Source organism: Delphinapterus leucas, chromosome 19 (assembly GCF_059928025.1).
Source record: "Delphinapterus leucas isolate spDelLeu-1000000601 "Yukka" chromosome 19, BTC_Dleu_Yukka2, whole genome shotgun sequence".
Taxonomy (NCBI): domain Eukaryota; kingdom Metazoa; phylum Chordata; class Mammalia; order Artiodactyla; family Monodontidae; genus Delphinapterus; species Delphinapterus leucas.
The window spans coordinates 68,222,862-68,247,320 of record NC_143147.1 but is presented as its reverse complement, the minus strand read 5'-3'; the positions used below and the strand labels follow the sequence as shown (position 1 = coordinate 68,247,320).

Sequence of the window (24,459 nt, the reverse complement as noted above, 5' to 3'; positions counted from 1 at the left end):
ATTTAAAGCTGCCAATACAGGTCACTTTCCTCTATCTGCTTCCTTTCTCTCCCAGACGCTCAATTCTCTACGGCCCTAAGCGCAACATATTTCACGGGACGGACTTGCCTTACTCTCCTTTTCCAAGCAGCCCCTCTTTCCCCTCCTTTCCTCTTCCCCCTCATTCCTCCTGTTTTCACGTTTCTTCTGCTCCTGCTCTGTCTCTCCCATCCCCCAGTCCCAGTACAGTCCACTCTGGACTTCTTACACTAGGTTCTGGATATCATGGGTCATGTGTCCACATGCTTTTCTGTACTTATTTTAGGTCCGTTTGCATTCTGGCCCAATATCAAATTTCTGGTTTTCTATTCATTCCTTTAATTCTCCCTAATTACTTCAAATGTTCTCTTTAATCATAAAGAAAACACTAGGAGGGACTTCCCTGGTGGTCCAGTGGTTAGGACTCTGTGCTCTCACTGTGGAGGGCACGGGTTCAATCCCTGGTCGGGGAACTAAGATCCCACAAGCCGTGAGGCGCAGCCAATAAACCAAAAAAAGTATATTTAATGAAGTAACACTTTTTTTTTTCTTTTAAAAAGAAAGCACCAGGAAGTTTCGTAGTTTACAAATGCCGTAAAATAACCTGTACATGAATACGTGCCCCACCCAGGAGACTGCCTCTCTCTGCTGGTGAGGTATCTTTATCCCAACTAACATTTATTTTTTAAATGCCAAGATCCAATAAACTTCTTTAAAGTTTAGATTTAGGAATGCCTACCCTCTTGCACTATGAATTTTCCTCTCCCTTCTCTGCCTGCCACTGGTGTCTTGCTACCATTGCTACCTCTCTGGTCTAATACGAAGTAAGGATTCACGAAATTCAGTGCTCCCACTTCTGGACTGAACTGGTGAGGGCTAATTAAGATGAACTTTCTCAGAGAGATGCAACGTGAAAAACCGCGGTGATGTCCAGAGTGAAAGGTTTACACTACAATACAGTTAATCTACAAAATCCCTAGCGTGCGAGTATTTACCTACAGCTTAGATTAAATTAGTAAAAGGTCATCTTCTTACTTACCATAGTTTCTACAGTAAACTTGAGTCCCAACTTCTAAACTTTTTAATAGAATTCTTTAATAATTCGAAAGCTACCTCACAATGTTTTTCAAATATTACTTACCTTCTTCCAGCTTAGAAAAAGATTGTGAAAGGGACTGAACATCTTCCTTAGGAATTTTAAAAGCCAAAATAGAAGAAAAACTGAAAGCAAAGATAAAATACAGGTAAATTCAAAATAACTACTACGCATTCTGAAGCTTTGAAAGTTCAAAATAAAACTCCAATAACTTATTTTGATACTTATTTAGACAAAAATTATTTGAAATCTTAAAATATTTCCATGCACAATAAAATAACTCTCTCATTACTCCTGGATAAGAACTTTAAAAACTTTAAATACTATTACATGTTGAAAGATCTAACATTAAAAATGAGTCAGCTTCATAAAACTCCATTCATCAAACTACAGTCCAATATTGGTTATACTACATTTTTTCATTAATCCTTAATACAATAACCAATTTTTATGATTATTGCTGTACAAAGAAATGTAACTAAATTTTTTAAATCTTTACCTTTCCTGACGGCTTGCATTTGGGAAAATATGCTGAATTTCTCTTTGAAGACGGTCTACTTCTAGGTTTTCTATCCAGTCCTTTAATTTGATTTCCAAAAAGTATCCTTTTCCAAATTTACTCTTTAGATGTTGGACTGTCCCAATACATCTGTAGTAATTTTTAAAAGGAAGTACAGATATAAGATAACCTGACAGTTTTAAAGATAATTTCTCACTTAAGAATGATTTAAATAAAATTCCCACATTGGAATACTTGTCAATTTATATAAAAGGTGAAAATATAAGAGATAATACAGAGTTTTCATATACCCCTCCCCCAACTTCAGTTTCCCTAATACTGTCATCTTGTATTACCGTGACACATTTGTCAAAATTAAGAAACCAACGCTGGTATATTATTACTGAGTTTACTGCCTTTACTTGGACTTCACCGGTTTCTCCACTAATGTCCTCCTTCTGCCCCAGAGTCCACCCAGGATCCCACTGTGCTGTGTGGCCACACCTCCTCAGTCTCCACTGCTCGGGGACACTTTCTTATTCTATCCTTCTTGGTCTTGGTCATGACTTGGACAGTTTTGAGAACTGTTTTTGTAGGATGTCCCTCAATTTGGGGTAGTCTGATGTTTTTCTCATGATTAGACTGGGGTGTGGGTTTTTGGAGCAAAGAGCACAGAGCTGAAGTACTTTCTCATCACGTCCCAGGGGGCATGTGATGACCACATGGCCCTGCCTGCTTAGGGTGGTATTTGTCCCATTTCTCTGCCGTAAAGTTACTATCCACCCCTTCCCATACTTTAGAATACAGACTGGCTTTAAGTCCAGGCGATACTTGGGAGGTACTACACAATCTGGCATCTTTCTGCAAAGAGATGTGTCTCTATTCCCACATTTATTTACTTACTCCATCGCTTACCTATATGAGTATGAACTCGTATATTTATTTTATACGCTGGGTTACAATCCCATACAATGCCTACCAATTTTTAAAAATAGCAAATATCATGCCTGAAAATAACACTCTCAGTTGTTGAATAATTAAGCCAATTCCAAACGCAGAGTGGCTGGTCAATTTTTGGAAAAAAGTAACATATTTCCAAGTGATTCTACAGAAAGCTGATAAAACAAGGGAGCGTTTTTTAACATTTAAGCTAATGTGTATTATTATAAGTTTCTGAAATGACGGCGTTCCAAATCCAGACGCGTGCTCCGCCCTGCGCCCCTCTCCCCCCTCCGCGGCAAACAGCCACCTTAGCTGCCCAGACACCAGGATAGCCACTCGGTCACAGACAGCCTCCACCTCCTCCATGCAATGAGTGGCCAGGATAGCTGCCCGCGTTTTGTTCTTAAACGCAGCTCTAATCGCTCTCCTACAAAATACAAATAAAATGAAAAGAAGGGAAGGTGGCACCTGAAAGTTCATGAAAATACCTGAGTTTTAAAAATCCAACTATTTGGTTAACTTATCAAATATCATTGCTATAATTAGTATATTCTGCCCAACTGTGATTCTTCTATCCCAACTCATTTTACCTTATTTTTGAAAGCTTGTCAAATGGAAAGAAAGTTCACGATTTCAAGCGTTTCTATGGGTTAAAAGTATGCTAACCAACCGATTACAGAAACCGATGGCTTTTTATGTTATAACAAAAACAGCCACAGAATCATAGGGAAAACTTAACATGCGTCTGAACCAAACCTCACATTTTATAGACATGGAAACCTAGGCTCAAAGAGTTGCTCAAACAATGATGAGTGCCTAGAAAGAGAGTTCCAATGGACATTTAGGACAATACTGTTATGAGATGTTTACTTACATATGTTACTTTATACAGGAAAAAAAGCCTTTAAAAAACTATTCAGACAACAGTACTCTCATTTTTGTCCTGGCACACATAATATACTGTTAACAGCTGATGAAAAATATGATCAGGTTTAAAAAGTTTAAGGGGATCTCGAGAAATTTTTAATTATGATTTCTCCTTTTGTGCAGGATTTTTAATCGATACATGTATGTAACTAACACAAAACCACCCGTGACGATGCTACAGCACAATGGGTCTCAAGCGTCCCTGACGTCATACTTACCACATGTGCTGTTTGGCTTTAGGGTCCATACCTGTGGATGGCTCGTCTAGCAGAGTAACGGGAGGGTTCCCCAGCATACTCAGAGCAAAACACAGCTGGACGGAAAGAAAACGGAGCGCGGGGAGGCTATAAGAAACTCTATCAGGTGGACCTAGAGTCTGTCATACAGAGTGAAGTAAGTCAGAAAGAGAAAAACAAACACCGTATGCTAACACATATATATGGAATCTAAAAAAAAAAAAATGTTCTGAAGAACGTAGGGGCAGGACAGGAATAAAGATGCAGATGTAGAGAATGGACTTGAGGACAAGGGGAGGGGGAAGGGTAAGCTGGGACAAAGTGAGAGAGTGGCATGGACATATATACACTACCAAATGTAAAACAGATAGCTAGTGGGAAGCAGCTGTATATAGCACAGGGAGATCAGCTCGGTGCTTTGTGACCACCTAGAGGGGTGGGATAAGGAAGGTGGGAGGGAGACGCAAGAGGGAGGGGATATGGGGATATATGTATAGGAACAGCTGATTCACTTTGTTATACAGCCGCAACTAACACAACAATGTAAAGCAATTATACTCCAATACAGATGTTAAAAAAAAATAGAATGTGAAAGAAGAAAAGAAAAAAAAAAAAGAAACTCTACCAGGCACCAGACTGTACACACACTTGTCGTTTAATAAAAGTACCTTTCGCTTGATTCCTGCAGGTAGTTTCTTTACCGTTTTCTGGAGATGTTCTTTTAAATCAAGTGCATTTGTTATTCTGCAAAATACACAATACAAAATGAGTGTACCATGAGGCACATAAATACAAATATAAAGTGATCACTGACACTGTTTTTTTCCTAGAACAATTACTCTGTTGAAGCTCACTTTAAATAAATTAATATCTTGATTAAAAGGTTCACTTTAAAATAGGTTTCATGACATTTATAGGTACATTCATTCTGTATTTATAAATAAAAATGTTTCCTTTTCATTTTCATGGCTGTCATAATTTGGTAAAGAATATATGAAAAATTAATGATCTTCTTCTATGAAAATTATGATCCATGGAAATGCCTGTTATGAAATTTTAAAGCCGTGGCATGTGAACCTTTCTCCAGGTAACAAAAGGGCTCTAAAGACAATTATTTTACCGAATTATGACCTCCTTCATGTCACTGGCACTCATTCCTTTCACAGCTCCATAAATTTCAAAATGTTCCTGTAATGTAATCTCTGGCCACAGTGGGTTTATCTGAGGACAGTAGCCCATACACTTTACGGAATCATCATCTCCAGCTGGGTCTGAAGAATAGTCTCTTAGAAATACCTGCAGAAATATAAACCAAGTGTAATGACTATTTTTGCTTAACTTACATCGTAAAGGAAGTGGCAAGTGAGTTAATTCAAACTCCTTCCAAACTCCTGACTTCCTAAAGTCAGGGTCACAGCAGGTCAGATTCTCACCCTTTTCTTTTTTTTTTTTTTTTTTTTGGCGGTACGCGGGCCTCTCACTGTTGTGGCCTCTCCCGTTGCGGAGCACAGGCTCCGGACGCCGCAGGCTCAGCGGCCATGATTCACGGGCCTAGCCGCTCTGCGGCATGTGGGATCTTCCCGGACCGGGGCACGAACCCGTGTCCCCTGCATCGGCAGGCGGACTCCCAACCACTGCGCCACCAGGGAAGCCCTCTCACCCTTTTCTGATGAAGAAACGACACACATGGCTGCGTCAGAGATGAGAGACATGACTAGAAAAGGTGGCCAGGGATGCAGGGTTGGGTGGGAAGGCAAGGCCCGTTTTAACCAGGAGGATCAGGGGGCCCCACGGAAAGGTGATTTCTGAGCCAAGGGAACATGTGAATTTGCTCATCTGGTTTTCTGTGGGGTAAGGAACAGCCAACATAAGGAAAACCTAAGGTAAAAGGAAAAGAGTGAAGTGTGCCCGGCATTTTCCAGCAAAGAATGAGCCAGCGTGGCTGGTGTGATCGAAGGCTAGCTGACGGCAAGGTCAAGGTTAGCTCCTCTATTTCCTGAAGTTAATACAACGGGCTTCTATTAAGTCAGTGGACAAATCACCCATGCTTGTAATCAGCATAAAAGCAGAAATACTGTACATGTGTGTGTTCTGCATGTGTGCACGCAAATTTGACTATGTACGTTATTCTCACAGATAACCAAAAAGATAATTTGATCAAGCTATCCTAAAAAATTAATATTAAAAACATGAAATTTGAGCATAAAAATCCCATTTGTCACTAAGAAATTTATTTTAATTAAAAATATAAATCATATTCAATATATCCCACACCATTATACCATACCTGGCCTGAAGTTGGTTCTATATCACCAACCACAATATTAATAATCGTACTTTTGCCTGCACCATTTGGACCCAATAGTCCCAAGATCTCTCCTAAAGGAATTAAAAGAAAAATTGTCATATGTAAATCAAACTAAAGAATGAAAATTACTCTTCCAGAAAAGTTATTCAAGAAAAAATAATTAAATACCAGCCTTTTTTCACACAGAAGGAGACATATTTATTTGCCACTTTCTTTATTTTTCTTGTAGGAAGAAAATCTTTCTTGTCTTCATATTCTTTATGCAAATTGTTGACCATAATGGCTGGCTTCTAATAAGGGAAACAGGATTTAAAAAAGAGTTATAACTCAGATATCCATCGTTCAATGACAGGCCGTACACAGCTCATGGCCGTATCGTAAGAACTATATTTGCTAATAAGGGGTACTGCATAGATAACTATCCATCTATGACGGGAATAATGGCTTGTTCAAAAGAAAGTGGACAAACATTTTTTCAAAGACAAACTTCTTGGCAATCGATTCATATAAGGGGACAATTTTCGAGGCTAACCCTGTGCAGAGGGGCTGCTCACTGCTCACCGCACGTGGCTCAGCAAGAGAGACCGAGTTACCTCCTCGTGGCGCTGGCAGCTCAGCAATTCTTTGACCTTCACCCTTTCAGCTCTGACATCTTCATCTTCATCCTCATTGTTTGGTGGTTCTGGGAACTTCCTACTTTTGGACTTTGTTTTAAGGGTCCTGAAAGTATAAATAGATTTTCAAATAATTAAAATGGTAAGAAATTGAAGCACTACATAGAGAAAAGACTGAAAAAAATATAGCAACATGAGATCTGTTGTCGGAGATCAGTTATCTCTTAAAGGTAGAAATTACAGAGCTATTTTTCACTCACTGACATCATTTGGATGATGTTATCTAAATTCATTCATTTATTCAACAATTATTTACAACTAGTATGTGTCAAGCACTAGTTCACAGAAAGATAAAAAAGATTTTAAAAAAACCAACACAGACCCTGCTCTCAAAGAATTTACGTCTTGGGTGTACATGAGATGACCCAGGCAGCGTGGACAGAGAGGCTGAAGTCAGCATCCGTAGCAACACCATAAAGGTGGGCAGAGGAAAGAGCGCTTCCAAAGGAAATTCTGAAGTACTATTAAGAGAGGTAAAGAGGCAAATAGAAGTTGACATTATGGGAAAAAAAAAAAGAAAGAAAGAGGAGAAAAGTTTAAGGGAAGAAGTCAGTCACATTTAAGGCTGTAGATCAATTAAAGAGGGTGAGCCTACTTTACCAGACAGAGAGGAGCCGTTAGTTTACCTTACCACAAACAGGAGCAGCCAAGAGATGAGGGCAGGAGCCAGATGGCAGGAGTTAGGGAGTGAATGGGACATGGGAAAGGAGGTGACAAACTGGAGGTGGAAGCTTTCTGGCTATAAAAGGAAAGAGACTGTCTTTTCTCCATTGTATATTCTTGCCTCCTTTATCAAAGATAAGGTGACCATATGTACGTGGGTTTACCTCTGGGCTTTCTATCCTGTTCCATTGATCTATATTTCTGTTTTTGTGCCAGTACCATACTGTCTTGATTACTGTAGCTTTGTAGTATAGTCTGAAGTCTGGGAGACTGATTCCTCCAGCTCTGTTTTTCTTTCTCAAGATTGCTTTGGCTATTCGGGGTCTTTTGTGTGTCCATACAAATTGTGAAATTTTTTGTTCTGGCTCTGTGAAAGATGCCAGTGGTAGTTTGATAGGGATTGCACTGAATCTGTAGATTGCTTTGGGTAGTATAGTCATTTTCACAATGTTGATTCTTCCAATCCAAGAACATGGTATATCTCTCCATCTGTCTGTATCATCTTTAATTTCTTTCATCAGTGTCTTATAATTTTCTGCATATAGGTCTTTTGTCTCCTTAGGTAGGTTTATCCCTAGGTACTTTATTCTTTTTGTTGCAGTGGTAAACGGGAGTGTTTTCTTAATTTCATTTTCAGATTTTTCATCATTAGTGCATAGGAATGCAAGAGATTTCTGTGCATTAATTTTGCATCCTGCTACTTTACCAAATTCATTGATTAGCTCTAGTAGTTTTCTGGTAGCGTCTTTAGGATTCTCTATGTATAGTATCATGTCATCTGCAAAGAGTGACAGCTTAACTTCTTCTTTTCTGATTTGGATTCCTTTTATTTCTTTTTCTTCTCTGATGGCTGTGGCTAAAACTTCCAAAACTATGGTGAATAATAGTGGTGAAAGTGGGCAGCCTTGTCTGGTTCCTGATCTTAGTGGAAACAGTTTCAGTTTTTCACTATTGAGGACAATGTTGGCTGTGGGTTTGTCATATATGGCCTTTATCATGTTGAGGTAAGTTCCCTCTATGCCTACTTTCTGGAGGGTTTTTACCATAAATGGGTGTTGAATTTTGTCAAAAGCTTTCTCTGTATCTATTGAGATGATCATTTGGTTTTTCTCCTTCAATTTGTTAATATGGTGTATCACATTGATTGATATGCATATATTGAAGAATCCTTGCATTCCTGGGATAAACCCCACTTGATCATGGTGTATGATCCTTTTAATGTGCTGTCCGATTCTGTTTGCTAGTATTTTGTTGAGGATTTTGCATCTATGTTCATCAGTGATATTGGCCTGTAGTTTTCTTTTTTTGTGACATCTTTGTCTGGTTTTGGTATCAGGGTGATGGTGGCCTCGTAGAACGAGTTTGGGAGTGTTCTGCCCATATACAATGGAGAAAAGACAGCCTCTTCAATAAGTGGTGCTGGGAAAACCGGACAGCTACATGTAAAAGAATGAAATTAGAACACTCCCTAACATCATACACAAAAATAAACTCAAAATGGATTAAAGACCTAACTGTAAGGCCAGACACTATCAAAGTCTTAGAGGAAAATATAGGCAGAACACTCCATGACATAAATCACAGCAAGATCCTTTTTGACCCACCTCCTAGAGAAAGGGAAATAAAAACAAAAATAAACAAATGGGACCTAATGAAACTTCAAAGCATTTGCACAGCAAAGGAAAGAATAAACAAGACGAAAAGACAACCCTCAGAATGGGAGAAATTATTTGCAAATGAAGCAACTGACAAAGGATTAATCTCCAAAATTTACAAGCAGCTCATGCAGCTCAATATCAAAAAAACAGACAACCCAATCCAAAATTGGGCAGAAGGCCTAAACAGACATTTCTCCAAAAAAGGTATACAGACTGCCAACAAGCACATAAAAGAGTGCTCAATATCATTAATCATCAGAGAAATGTGCAAATCAAAACTACAATGAGGTGTCACCTCACACCAGTCAGAAGGGCCATCATCAAAAAATCTACAAACAACAAATGCTGCAAAGGGTGTGGAGAAAAGGGAACCCTCATACACTGTTGGTGGGAATGTAAATTGATACAGCCACTATGGAGAACAGTATGGAGGTTCCTTAAAAAACTAAAAATAGAATTACCTTATGACCCAGCAATCCCACTACTGGGCATATACCCTGAGAAAACCATAATTCAAAGAGAGTCATGTACCACAATGTTCATTGCAGCTCTATTTACAATAGCCAGGACATGGAAGCAACCTAAGTGTCCATCAACAGATGAATGGATAAAGAAGATGTGGCATGTATATACAATGGAATATTACTCAGCCATAAAAAGAAGCGAAATTGAGTTATTTGTAGAGAGGTGGATGGATCTAGAGTCTGTCATACAGAGTGAAGTAAGTCAGAAGAGAAAAACAAATACCGTATGCTAACACATATATATGGAATCTAAAAAAAAAAAAAAATGTCATGAAGAACCTAGGGGCAAGACTGGAATAAAGATGCAGACCTACTAGAGAATGGACTTGAGGACACGGGGAGGGGGAAGGGTAAGCTGGGACGAAGTGAGAGAGTGGCACAGACACATACACGCTACCAAATGTAAAATAGATAGCTAGTGGGAAGCAGTCACATAGCACAGGGAGATCAGCTCAGCGCTTTGTGACCAGTTAGAAGGGTGGGATAGGGAGGGTGGGAGGGAGGGAGATGCAAGAGGGAAGAGATATGGGGATATATGTATATGTATAACTGATTCACTCTGTTATACAGCAGAAACTAACACACCACTGTAAAGCAATTATACTCCAATAAAAACGCAAAAAAAATAAAAAATATACATATGATCAAAAAGAAAAAAGGAAAGAGAGGGGATAAGAGCTAGAGAGGGACTCAGGTTTCAATGTGATTGATGAGTACTTTGTTTTATATGGGAGGAAGGCGACCCCCTCCCAAAGGGAAATATACCCTAATAAGATCCAAAAGGGAAAGACACAGAAAGAGAGAGCTGACTGAGCAACATCCTTAAGCAGACAGAACACAGGAAGACTTGGATAACAAGGGGGACACCTTCCTCTGGGGCTGGGAAAAAGCAAAAGTGACGAAAGGTGTGGACAAGTGTGTACACATTTTATAACTTATAATCAGGTACTTCTGTGTCCTGAGGCAGATGGCACGGCCACCCACCGAGAAGTAAGAAGTGAGGTACGCTGAGGTGACTCTGAGAATCTGAGGGATACAGAGAAGGCCTGCGAGAACTACGGAAAAGAAAAAGATAGGAGGGGACTTCCCTGGTGGCGCAGTGGTTAAGAATCCGCCTGCCAATGCAGGGAACATGGGTTCGAGCCTTGGTCCAGGAAGATCCCACATGCCGCGGAGCAACTAAGCCTGTGTGCCACAATTACTGAGCCTGCACTCTAGAGCCCACGTGCCACAACTACTGCAGCCCGTGTGCCTAGAGCCTATGCTCCGCAACAAAGAGAAGCCACCGCAATAAGAAGCCCGCGCACCACAACAAAGAGTAGCCCCTGCTCGCCACAACTAGGGAAAACCCACACACAGCAACGAAGACCCAACTCAGCCAAAAAATAAATAAGTAAATTAAAAAAAAAAAAAGAAAAAGATAGGAAGCTGCTGAGTAGGTAAAGGCGTAGGGCTGCCAAACAGCGTTAAAACAGAGCTGAGTTTCTATGGGATGAGTATGTAGCATCATCAATGGCTCTGATGCAAACAGAGGGTGAAGTGGAACAGAGACAAAAGTCACTGGCTTGGAGAAAATCAGAAACTGAGGGGTTACGATGTTGGAAGGGTTACCTGTGTGGATGCTGAAATCTCCCCCAAAACGAGAGCAGGAATAAAGGCAAAGACACAGAAGGAGAGCCAGACACTCTGCCTCAATGGATGAGGGGCGGGTCCAGTGGCTAGTGAATAACCACTATACGTTTTCCAATACTTTGCAGTTTTCTCCAGAATGTGAATATTCAGCAAATAAACAAATACGTGAGAAATATAAAAACGAAATTCAGAACCAATTTGGTACCAATGGCCATATTTCAAGAAATAACTCTTCTTCAAATTTAAAACGTCCTTTGAAAAAAAATGCACAGACTTGGAGAAAATATTTTAAAATATATCTGATAAGAGATTGTAACCAGAATATATTAAAAAAACCTCAAAATTCAGTAATATAAAGACAGCCCAATTTTTTTAATGGGCAAAGGATTCAGACTGACATGTCTCCGAAGGAGATATAAAAATGAACAATAAGCACATGAAAAGACACCCCACATCATGAATCATCAGGGAAGTGCAAATAAAAACCACAATGAGACACTAATGTGCACCCACGAGAACAGCTAAAATCAAAACGACAATAACACGTATGGGCAACAACGTGAAGAAAACAGAACGCTCATCCATTCCTAGGAGTAAAATGGTGCAGTCACTGTGGAAAACAGTCTGGCAGTTCTTGAAGAGGTTAAACATAAAGCTACCACAATGACCCATCAATCCCACTCCCAGGTATCCTCCCCAGAGAAATGAAAATATACGTCCACACAAATACTTGGACCCAAATGTGCATCGTAGCATGACTCACAGTAGCCAAAAAGTGGCAACAGCTCAAATGCCAACCAACCGATGAATAGATCAAGTGTGGTATATCCTTACAATGTAATATTTCTCAGCAAAAACAAACAAAAAGGTAATGAGGTACTGCTACATGCTACAACGTGGATGAACTTCCAGAACGTTATGCCCAAGTAAAAGAAGCCAGACAAGAAAAGACCCCACCTTGCATAATTCCATTTAAAGGAATGTGTAAGATACGCAGATCTATGGAGACAGAAGGTAGATCAGTGGTTACACAGGGCTGGGGGCCAGCTGAGCGGGGGAAGGACGTGACCAGCGGACACAAGGTTTCTTTTTGGGGGTGATGGAAATGACCTGCAATCAGATTATGGTGATGGCTGCACAGCTCTGTGAATATAGTAAAAAAAAAAAAAAAATTAAAATAAAAAAAAATTAAACCTGAAATTTAAAAAACTGACCTGAAAAAGGGATCCTTTCTTAATGATCTGCCTCCATATTTTTTCTCGTAGTACTGTAAGAGGAAAATCCACAGCACACACTGCAGGTAAGGCTAAAAGAAAAACAGGTTACAGCTCGTGACTGAATCATTTTGGGTTTTTTTTTTTCCCCCCGTGTACCAACAGAACCAAAACCACATACATCAGGCTCCTTTCCATCACAGAAAAACTTCATCACAATTTTTTTTTGCATGTCATACAATGAGTTAAGAATAAATGTTAATGGATGGACATATATACACTACCAAATGTAAAATAGCTAGTGGGAAGCAGCCGCATGGCACAGGGAGATCAGCTCAGTGCTTTGTGACCACCTAGAGGGGTGGGATAGGGAGGGTGGGAGGGAGACGCAAGAGGGAGGAGATATGGGGATATACGTGTACATATAGCTGATTCATTCTGTTATACAGCAGACACTAACTCGACACTGTAAAGCAATTATACTCCAATAAAGATGTTAAAAAAAAAAGAATAAATGTTAATACAAACCAAGGTTGATTTTTAGTAAAATGACCCTTCACATACTTTTCTACCTCTGTAAAGTTCATCTGTTGTCAGCTTCATAAATTATAATTTTAAAAAAGCTTTGTTTTTGCTTCTATGGAAGCCAGAATTATCATTAAATAGAATTAACGACGTGAAAAAAACAAGTACATTAAAGTGGAGGTATTCAGCAAGTGAAATGCATATTAGCTAGCATTAACTAACACACTTGACTTCTTATGCACCTTCATTTTTATGCAATGGAATAAAAACTAAAAAGAGAGTTAAAACCATATGACCAAACCACTCATAAGGTAACATGCTAACACAGTTATTTCTTACCGATATAACAGCCACCAAAAGACGATCCCATGGGTTGTAGGTGTCCTCTTTCTTTTGCATATTCTTCCAAGAAATCTAAGACAAAACGTTTTGAAAATTTGTATGTGGCTGTGATACTGTGATATAATGAAATGTGGTCTTTGACCACAGTTCCTGGCACAGAACTTCTAAAACCCTTGGAATTTCCTGAGTGACAGAGGGGACAGGAGTGTCTCTCATCGTATAAAACAAGCCCCTCTCAACCTCAGCTGAGTCTATGCTAATGAGGGGACTCTCAGAGGAGGATGGAGGCTGACTGACAGAGAACCAGCCAGACTAGAGGGCTGGAACTTCCGGCCCCAGGTGCCACCACCAGGGAGGGGAGAAGAGCGTGGAGACTGATTAGCTCATCCTGCCCAGGTCATGGGACCTCCACAAAGCCTCTAACACGCTGGGAGGACGACTCTCTCCAAACTGCACAGGGACAGGAGCTCTGCCCTTGGGACCATTCTGGGCCCTGCCAGCCAGTTCTAGAGCAAAGTACTGATCCCCGGCAAGGGGTCCAAGTCAGACAGAACGTGGGTGGCCTGGGGACCCACGACCCATGACTGGAATCTGAAGCGGGGGGCTGCCTGCAGGACTGAGCCCTGAACCCGTGGGGTCTGCGCTAACTCTGGTCAGTGTCAGAACTGCTGAATGTCAGGGAAAACCCACACCTTTGGTGTCGGAAGCGCTGTGTGCAGAGGAACCAATTTTCTTTTAGCTGTGACATGTAGAAACGTTCGATTAAAACGAAAAACATGTATTTAACAGCAAACACGTCTTCTCTATAAATTAGCTACCTGTTAATATTTATAGCCATGTTTTGTAGTTAGATTAAAATCTTCCTCACCCCAAAATATGCCTATCAGAGCAGGTATAAATTAAATTATAAACTTAAGCCAGAAAAAGGGAGGGGAGAGAGGTAAGGAGGTGTGTCAGTAGAGTTAATCAGCAATCGTCCTAAATTAATTCATCACTTAATTTTTTTTCTAACCACAGAAATTGTTTTCAATTAACCAGGCTTAATAAAATTAATTTGTTCCTCTATTTTTTTCTTGAAAAAAAATCGCTCAAACTTTATTTTTCCTCATCCCTGTACAGTACAATACACTTGAAAAACTCCCCCAAAACACTCCCCCCAAACTCCCCAGTCCAACACATATGGACTGCAGTCAGATCATACTTCTAATTTATGTACATTGTTTTGGGCATGAAAGACCACGTAATGAACACAGTCCTTCTCCTTTGAGAATCTGCAGTTTAGAAACATGCTTGAAAAGATTCCACAGTAATTTTACATTTACTGCTACATTAATAATATTTAAATCAAGTACTAGCAGTCAACATTTTTTTTTTTTTTTACTACTTCAGTACAAGAGCTAAGATCCCAAAGATTAGGCAGTAATTATTTACCCTTTTTAAAAAATACTAGAACACCTAACAGACCTACCTTTATGAAACAAATCAGGCAACCTAGAAGCGGATAGATTGGGATGGTTATGCACAAGGCATAATGAAGAATAACTGTAACTGTATATCCCATAAAATAAGTTATTTCGGTGACTGCAATGCAAACCAATGCTGTCTAAAGAAAAAAATGAGAAAACAAGTGAAAAGATGTTTAGCAATTTCAAACAAACTTACTGGGTGCCGCAGCATTAACTATGTCTTTAATCTTCTAACAAAACCTGGAACCACAGCAGATACTTTGCCAGAAAGTGTCAGAGCGCTGATACCAGTTTTTTGTAGCTGGCATCCTTGTCATGCTAGTTGTTAAATGCAACAAAATATCATCCCTTCATGGAGTGGATGGGGCTGAAGACGAATATACACACTAACAGACGCTGCTAGCTAGCTAAGTTCTGCACTTAGAAAAGACACAGTAACCCTTTCAGTATAACCATGAAAAGAGTTCATGACTTTCAAATAATGCGCTAGGAAAAGCTGAGACAAAATAATATAAAATGTGACTTACCACAGAATAGATAAATGACCAAAATTCTCTGGTATTTACAATGTTTTTAAAAGTGAAAGAAGTAATATAGGTAAACAGAATAACTGATGGAACATAACCAATAAGGCAAAAAACCTGGAAGACAGAAATGTGTATTTTTATTTAAAAATATGAGTAGCTAACCGTACATATGATGTAAAATACCAGTCACATTAAATCGTTAGGGAATAATTACTCTTCAAGTTTTATTGCTCAGCAAATCGCTCCAAAAAAACGGAAACTGTAGTTCCTTGAGGAGTTTCTCCTAAATCAATAAAGCTCATGTTTTTAACTGCTAACGCAATCTTGAATAAGCCATTTAAACTAAATACTATTTGTAGCTCTTTTTTTATGCCAAGTAAAATACTGTCTCTTACCATGTTATTATGAAAAGCAAGCATAGCTGGTTACTGCTTTATCATCTCCATCAACTATTAGCTTCCTTTTACTGTACAGCATTTAATGCACTTTGTAAATTTTTAAGAAAGACATTTATTAAGTTGTAAGGTGGAGATTAATCTGTAAGGTCAGGATGGCCTCTGGCAAAGCTCCTAAGTTGACTTTCAGCAATCCCAACCTACCAAGCTCTGTTTTCGCTTTTTTCTAATATAATTCATAGGAAAGGATCTAGTGTCAGTCATTGACATACGAATATGGATATGAATACAAATCACACCCTTCCTTAGTATTTTAAGCCATACTTTAAATTATGGAATAAAAGAGCCTCTTCTCTGTGAAATTATTTTTGGGCACAGAGACAAAGAAGACATTTAAAGGAAGGACTGTTTAAGTATTCCTGATTACATACAAGTAAGTATGTAATCTACATACTTCTACAGGAAAGACCACCTCAGTTTCAAGGAATTATTTCATAATGGTAAAGTTATTGTTTTTAAAAATCACTTAGGGCAATATAAACTGCATTGATTATAGGTATCGTACGCAAAAATTAAACAGATGTCGGTTCTGTTCTCTGGAACGTCACCATTACTCAATCAGACAATTATCACATTTATAAAGATCTAGCTTTTTAAAATAACATTTTATTTATAAATAGCATGAATACAACTGATGTTAACTTACCACAGAAAGGAACTTGACAGCATAAAAATATAATCCATGATGAAATGAAAATAAACTGCCTAACATCAAAGTAAGAACCACAGTGAATAAGGGGATGTCAACAAGAGCCTGTCCAATCCAGTATGCAGAAGGCAGAAGACCCGAAAGTTTAAGTTGAGTGTAAGCTTTGATCTAAAAAAAGAAAAAGGCAAAAACTGATTGTAATTCTAAACATCTTGCAAACGAAAAACTCTAGCAAATGATTGTAGAACTTTTAATTTTACATCAACGCAAAAGGTCACATTCTGTCTACAGGTAATAAAAGCCCTCCTACAGCTAAATATAAATTCCATCTAGCCTGTAATCTGGCTCATTATTTCTGAGGTGTAAACATTTCAACAAAATTTTTCAGCATCAGGATACAGCAGTGCTGCTAAGAAACACAAAACTAAAATAAAGTAAAAGGTGTCATGGGGGTTATAGCTGTGCAAACAGTAAGCGGCCAAAACATAACTGCTTTGGAAATTCTGTGGAAATAGAGAGAAAAACAGGTTTCTCACTTTTAAATATTGACCTTTCATGAAAACACTAATAAATGGCCAAGTACCTGCTGATTTACACAGGGCTTTCAGCTTACGTACTGGTGATGCATTTGAAAGCCTTTTACACACTCCTGTGTATAAAAAATGTTAGCTGTTTCTTATCACCACAAGGGAATAGCATTTGCAGGTGTACAAACAGTAAACTTATGATCATTGTTTTCCTAACCCTCTCGTTGTTTAATTTGAAATTTTAAGAATCTTTCATAAATCCAAACACCTAACAATCTTATTCAGTTGATTTTTAAAATTTTATTTATTTATTTATTTATTTTTGGCTGTGTTGGGTCTTCGTTTCTGTGCGAGGGCTTTCTCTAGTTGTGGCAAACGGAGGCCACTCCTCATCGCGGTGCGCAGGTCTCTCACTATCGCGGCCTCTCTTGTTGCGGAGCACAGGCTCCAGGCGCACAGGCTCAGTAGTTGTGGCTCACGGGCCTAGTTGCTCCGCGGCATGTGGGATCTTCCCAGAGCAGGGCTCGAACCTGTGTCCCCTGCATTGGCAGGCGGACTCTCAACCACTGCGCCACCAGGGAAGCCCTTATTCAGTTGATTTTTGTCATCTATGAAACATCTGTTCATAATAATTAAATGTGTTATAAGAAAGAGCTAGCCATAGAGGAGGTAAGAGAAGAGTGGGCTATAAATATTAGTTAAGACAAAGAAGAGAAATGATTTAAAAAACGGACAACTTTCGTGTTCAATGGATTAGAAGAGGGAAAATATAAATTTCAATATAAGTATAAAAACATAGACCACGTCAAACGCGATGATTTTGGATAATCCATGCTTTTGTCATTCACACATTGCTGGTAGGAATGCAAAATGGTTCATCCACCCTGAAAAGCAGCTCAACAATTTCTTATAAAACTAAACATGCAATCACCGTATGACACAGCAAGTATACTCTCGGGCACTTATCCCGGAGAAATGAAAACTTACATTCACACAAAAGCTAGAGCAAATGTCCATAGGATCTTAATTCATAATAGCTAAAACTGGAAACAATCCAGATCCACACCATGGAATACGACCCAGCAATAAAACTTTTAAAGCACATGACGGGTCCTCAAATAATAAGTGAGAGTTACTACTATTACCGTAATAAATGTATTTATACTCCATTTACTTCTTGAAATAATAATTGCACAGAAGTCTTGCACTCACACAAGGTAGGCTAACTTTTTGTCTAAGATTTCTTATTAGTCAACTGCACCTGTAATTTTTTAACTGAGTCATTACCTTATGATTCTCTGCATTCTCCATGGCAAAGTAAGGTGGCATCGCGGTAACAATGACCCCAAGTAAAGCTGCTTGAAAATACAGCTCGATTTTAAAAACTATGTCTGTAATTCCCTGAAAGACAACCACAGAATAAGAAATAGAACTGGGAATCACTTTATATCATGTTACTACTTTCTAAAAGACTATCAAAACCTCCGAAGAAACATGTTAGGATACCTACCCTAGACAGCAGTCGACATGAAGCAACAGGTGGCAGAGTCAGCGGGCTATAGTACCAGTTTGACACATTAAGTAGCTATAGGATCCTGAGCAAATTACTGTCCTTCCCTTTTCTTACAGAAGTACACAGAATAATACAGCATATTAATTAAGGTTCACCATTTAGTTAAAAATTATACTGTCCGTGAAGCACAGTTAACCTGTCTCCCAGCGGTTCTACGCAGGCAATGAACGTGGCTCTCTCAGAATGACCTTGATGCCTTCACCGGTACCTGGACTGGACTACAAGCCAGCTGGGATCTAGGAACCCCCCTTTTCTTCACTGGGAAAAGTCATACCCGAGCTCAGCTTCGTATGGAGCCAGGAGCTTCTTATTCCCAGCAGGGGGGACCGTAACTCCGATAGGCCTGTGGATCCAGGTGCGGACAGCAAACGTTCCCAGACAACCTAGTAAACAGCTGGTGCCCCAAATGCAAACTACCCAGAACCACTCTCAATGCCACGGGATGATGTGGAAAGAGGCTGCATTCTGTCGGCCCCGGCCTCCCGAGTTTCTAGCAATAAAGCCAGTTCCTTAATTCATGCCATATGACGTTGACGAATTTGTCCCAAACTCTGGTACCTTACAGTGGAAGACCCAGACAGAACCAACAAATGTGTAAGCTGAGTAGCACAAGAAGTGGAGACTAATGAGATGACAGTTGGACTCAATTACACAGAATCTCATCATTGAAGGGGAAAAAATGTGGAACGTGAACAAGATTATATCTGTGAATAGGGAACTTTAAAAAGTCTCACTCTTTCCCTCTGGTTTTAAACAACGGTATGGTTGTATGTCAGTGTTTGATGGAAAATGTTAAGAAGCAAGATCTTTTGTAATAGTTGCAGACACACACAAATGTGGTAACATCATAAAGATGTGCACGGGAATTAAACATTTTGAACTGTGGAGGAAAGAAGACTGGGGAGGGACGCACTGGAGGTTTCACCTGTGTCTTTAACGTTTTAATAAATAAGAAGAAACAAGATACTAACATTTGAAATATGTGGGTACTATATACACAGTTGTTTACTTTCTGTAGGATTGAAACACAACAACAGCAACAAAAATCACAAGGGATGATCTACAACTTCGATGATGATTTCTATATCACCTATGCAATGCTGACACAATATTTATTTATCACAATAAATATTTATCACAAATATTTATTTCCTGCCCAGAAATCTCTCCAGATTCATACCTTCAAATGCCACCAGGATAACCAATCCCTCCACAGGCTCAAAGCTGAAATCAGTATCTCCATTCCACCAAAATGAAGCCACAATCTCTCTTCTGCCTATATTCTCAAAATTGGTGACTGATACTACTACTATGTACCCCCCAAATGTGAGAAATACGATGCCTCACAAGAGCAAGAGTGATACAGTATGTCACGTCTTTTAACATAGAGTTGCAAAACTCTATGAACATAATAAAAACCACTGAATTGTACATTCATATGGGTGAATCAGATGGTGTTTGAAGTACATCTCAGTAAAGCTTTTGAAAAACAGTATGGCAACAGAAAGCAGAAAATGCTATTACCGAAAGATATTTGTCCATTTATTTTTCAACATATGAAAAACAATACTAGTATTCAGAGAAAAAGGTTGACTGTTTTCCTGGAGACTTAAGTGGCTTTTCGTATCTATAATCCAACTGTCTGTCCTAGAGGAAAAATGACTGGGTGACTTCTCAAGGTTCAATACCCAGCATCTAGATTTCCGATGAACAATATTCATTTTTAATTATCTAAATTTTTCTTCTCTAATATAAAAACTACTCATGCTTTACAAAAATATCAGTACCAAGACAGAACCTCCTTGACCATGAAGCGAACTCATACTACAGACTCCTAAACCCAGGATGTGAACCATCCCCAGCTCAAGTTTTAAGACTAGGAGATGTCACAAGATGAACTTCTACAGATTTCATCGGTTATTATCACTTGGCTCTTAACAGTTATTTTATGCACACACGCACACACGCATACCTATTTTTAAGTTTGCTTACTTGAACGAATGGGGTATTCCAGATCTGGATGCTTTCAGTCACATTTGAATGATAAAGATAGTAGTTGCTAATGATATTCATCAATACAGGTAAAGAATAAACCATAGTACCGTTGAAAACAGCAGTAAAAACATAGTCCTACAATTCAAAAAAATAGAGTTATTATACAGTATACAGAAATATAAATGACTATATGATGGCTATGTACCAAGCTTTTCTCACCAGCTAAGTTAACTCTCACTAACTGTACTGAAAACCGGTTCAACAAATCATAGAAATAATACTCAATGATAGATAAAAATAACCTGGTTTGGAATCTAGATATTTTGATATTTTAAACAAAAAAATGACATAAAAATAATTAAATTCTTCAGAGCTTTATTTACTGGTCCTCCATCGGGGCATAAAATATATCCTAAGTAAACACAGCCAGCTATTTCCAAAAGTAAATTTTAATTTCCAACTAATAAGGTCAAATCAGCAAACAATTGATTTTAGAGGAAATGTCTTAATCCCACACACTACTCTTACCTTTTCTGACTGCATCACATTTAAAGCTGCGCTGTGCGGAGCGGCAGACACGTAGTCACTGTCATTAAACATTGTCACCATTATGTTCTGGGTGGTGAAAAACCTAAGAAGGTCACTGATATCTGAGTCTGGTATTAGAAGATAAGCAAATAACAAAGAATCAGTTTAAATGAGAAACAGACACAGGCTTTTAGTAACATTTAGAGCTCTCTTTTTTTTTTTTTTTTTTTTTTGCGGTACGCGGGCCTCTCACTGTTGCGGCCTCTCCCGTTGCGGAGCACAGGCTCCGGACGCGCAGGCTCAGCGGCCATGGCTCACGGGCCCAGCCGTTCCGCGGCACATGGGATCTTCCCGGACCGGGGCACGAACCCTTGTCCCCTGCATCGGCAGGCGGGCTCTCAACCACTGCGCCACCAGGGAAGCCCAGAGCTCTCTTTTTGAAGAAGTATTTTCTCTCCATTAGCTAAGACATGATTAAGAACATTGGCTCTGGGACCAGTCAGCATGAATTTAAATCCAGGTCCAGACACGCAGACCTCAGAACAGAGCCTGACACACAGCTACTGGCGCCAATTTCAGCTGCTGCCGCTGCTACTGATGTTACTCGCATTCAGAGTGTACCTATCATATGTGAGATCTGGTCAAACAGTAAGAGTACAAATCTATCTGGCAATTTTATGCAACAAGGTAACGTGCCACGCTCAGAGAGGTGGGAGCCAGGGTGTGGAGTTAGGTGGCATCACTCCCTGGAGGATTGCTGCACGATTTGAACAGACAAACAGTATAAATGTCAACTGCGTTACTACTTTAAAATAGTAAAACCCATAACCAGGTCTCCATCTATATCCTCTAAACAGCCTGGAGCTAAGGGGGAGAGTCTGAATCCTGTCCGAGGTCTAAATCTATACCAACATGCCTGATGAGTGGAAACAGTTCTCTGTCCATCACAAAAGCCAGGATTCAAGGACGGACAAGTGTGGCTTTGAGAGAAATCAAAACCAAACAAAGGAAAACACTAGCAGTAACTGAGCAGCACGGCCGGTGGCTCAGACTCAGCAACAAACCTGAGTGTCAGAGAGAAGCGTGCTTCTAGTGATAGGACATCTACTCCCAACCTAGTGCCTTAACTGATCTCTCATTTCCAGATGCCAGAGAGGCTCTGTCCTCTCGAGAAGAGGGCTCTATTATAACTGAAGGAACTGTATCACCTGTGATAACAGAAAGCTTTGCCAGGAGGATAAGAGACCACCCAGTACGTACACACAGAGACCACTGAACACTAAAGGAAATGTGCCTTTAGGACCAACAACAAGGTCTAGGAAAATGTGAGATAGACAGATAGAAAGACAGACGGATGTAAGCAACTCTAGAAATACTTAAAATTAACAGATGGGACAAAACTTTGAAAATACTATAATTTCTGCAGATCAGTGAGAGTGAACACCAAGCAGAAATACTTGAGATAATGTACAATTCCCCAAACACACAAAAAAAGTCACAATATCAGAGTGTAAGGCTCCATGCAGTACTATCTTTCAGCAATGTGAAATGTACATTAAAACCAAAATAAGAATTCTAATGGGAGCAATAAATTGAGAAACATAACGTTTTCTATTCAAGAGTATTTTCTATCACTAAATACCTTCTTCCTCCGAAAGCATAAAAACAGAGAGCTAGACTTGAAGAGTGACGATTGTAACGGCCATCTGTAACGGTCCCTAACTATCTCTATTATTTTAACACCGGGCAAAGCTTTTCAGTTAATAGTGAATCAAATAGGAAAGATACTAGAATACAGGTGAAGTGTTGGGAAATGTTGAACTCCAAAGAATTTGTGCGTGTAGAAAGGGTGTACGAAATGCAACTTTCCAACACAGTTCAGCAAGATAAACAAAGGAAGCTGCGTCTGCTTTACTGTAAACTACAGAGCTAGCTCACTTTCCTCTTCAAGAACCTCGGGACTATAAACTATCCACACAGATGGGAGATGGTGTAGAAACATCTAATTCACGTCAAATTCTGAATTAGGTTTTAATATTTTGAAAATCGAAGTCCCATACCAGGTTTTTAAAAATTTATTCTGAGGTTTGCGCAAAGCCGTATGTTTTAAAATTTCTTTCATATTTGATTTAATTATGTAATAAAAAGAATCAATAGCAAGTCCAAAAATATCCATTACAGATTTAATGTATTTGATCACAGAGATTTCTAAGACAACTGTCCTTAGTTCTAGTTTTTCAGATAGTCCTTAAAAATTGTTTAAACACTTCTATTTAGATATGTAACTGCATAAATATTACATGCCGTAACTCTTTCTAAAGAGGGTTTTTCAACTTCTGAAGTTTATTTTGCGCATCATAAACTTTGAGATGAAACGTGCTGCTCTGAGAATAATGTCGCTACTCTTAAAAATGGAAATTTTATGATTATATACAGTATAAATCAGAATATTTTAAAAACTGTCATCTACACTTAAACCAAAATTTCATTTCTGTAATGTATTACTCAGCATCAGTGAGGAGTTTTACTTAATTTAGGTTCATGCACACAGACCACGCCTTTAACATATATGTATTTCTAAAATCCAAATCTCTGGCCTATATCTACCTCTCACCCCAGGCCCCACCAACACACATTCACAAACCTGCACATACTCTCACCGGTAGAATTTTGAAGAAGCAGACTTGTTCTGTATTTATGAGGTTTATCTCCAGGTTTTAGGAAGTATAAGTCTGGAACAAGTTTGATAGGAACAACAGCATTTTTAAAAGAGTGATGCACCAAAAACATAAAAATCTGAACTGCGAAAAAAATTAAAAGCAGAAGCAACCTGAAAGGAAAAAAAATACACAGTTCAAGGCACATTAACATATAAATCTACAAAACAGTCTTCCTTCACATGACAGTTAAAAGGTACTCATTTAAAAAAGAAAAAAAAAAAAGACAAGAAAAGGAAAAAAAAAAAACTTGAAAAATTCCCACTTGGGAGTAGAAATTCGACTCTCCAAAATGGTCTCATGACAATATTGGAAAGAAAGCCAATATTCAATAATAAAATTAAAAGTTATAAAAGTATATTTTAGATCAGAGCCACCCTGAAATTTTTATAGGGCATGTAAACCTGTAGTTATAACTTAAAAAAAAATACACATTATGTCACATTTATATCTCTATTCTCCTGAAGGAACTATTTCCTGCCCTACCTCTATCCTATGTACTCTCCAAATATTTTAGAAAATGTATGATACAAAAATATTTTAGATACAGTGAAGAAAATAAAAATACAGTGAAAACTTCAGATGACTGGTATCTTTGAAATGTCATCCTAACCACATCAATTTCCATTTCTCCTCTACAGTGAGTTATAAGGACCATAATGTGCAGCTGGCCCAGCACATAATTCTACTATAACCACTCAAAATGCCCTTCCATCTGAGAGACAGGTAACTTTTTTTTTTTTTTTTTGCGGTACGCGGGCCTC

General features: G+C 38.9%; 1 protein-coding gene across 5 annotated transcripts in view; it reads right to left on the bottom strand.

The window, feature by feature from the left end:
• Positions 1–24,459, bottom strand: part of ABCA5 (ATP binding cassette subfamily A member 5) — a 67,025-nt gene that overhangs the window by 4,722 nt on the left and 37,844 nt on the right. For 3 of the 5 annotated variants that reach the window (XM_022589781.2, XM_022589784.3, XM_089901709.1), the window contains 18 exons: positions 23,639–23,808; positions 20,979–21,106; positions 20,448–20,585; positions 18,170–18,283; positions 16,353–16,523; positions 15,252–15,365; positions 14,727–14,861; positions 13,256–13,330; positions 12,392–12,483; positions 6,620–6,746; positions 6,199–6,316; positions 6,006–6,097; positions 4,839–5,014; positions 4,387–4,462; positions 3,701–3,795; positions 2,863–2,982; positions 1,614–1,763; positions 1,160–1,239 (listed from right to left, as the gene is read on the bottom strand). In XM_022589781.2, coding sequence (XP_022445489.1) covers positions 1,160–1,239; positions 1,614–1,763; positions 2,863–2,982; positions 3,701–3,795; positions 4,387–4,462; positions 4,839–5,014; positions 6,006–6,097; positions 6,199–6,316; positions 6,620–6,746; positions 12,392–12,483; positions 13,256–13,330; positions 14,727–14,861; positions 15,252–15,365; positions 16,353–16,523; positions 18,170–18,283; positions 20,448–20,585; positions 20,979–21,106; positions 23,639–23,808 — 2,171 coding nt within the window. The remainder of the gene's footprint in view (positions 1–1,159; positions 1,240–1,613; positions 1,764–2,862; positions 2,983–3,700; positions 3,796–4,386; positions 4,463–4,838; positions 5,015–6,005; positions 6,098–6,198; positions 6,317–6,619; positions 6,747–12,391; positions 12,484–13,255; positions 13,331–14,726; positions 14,862–15,251; positions 15,366–16,352; positions 16,524–18,169; positions 18,284–20,447; positions 20,586–20,978; positions 21,107–23,638; positions 23,809–24,459) is intronic. The other 2 variants (XM_089901707.1, XM_089901708.1) reach the window with 2 other exon arrangements.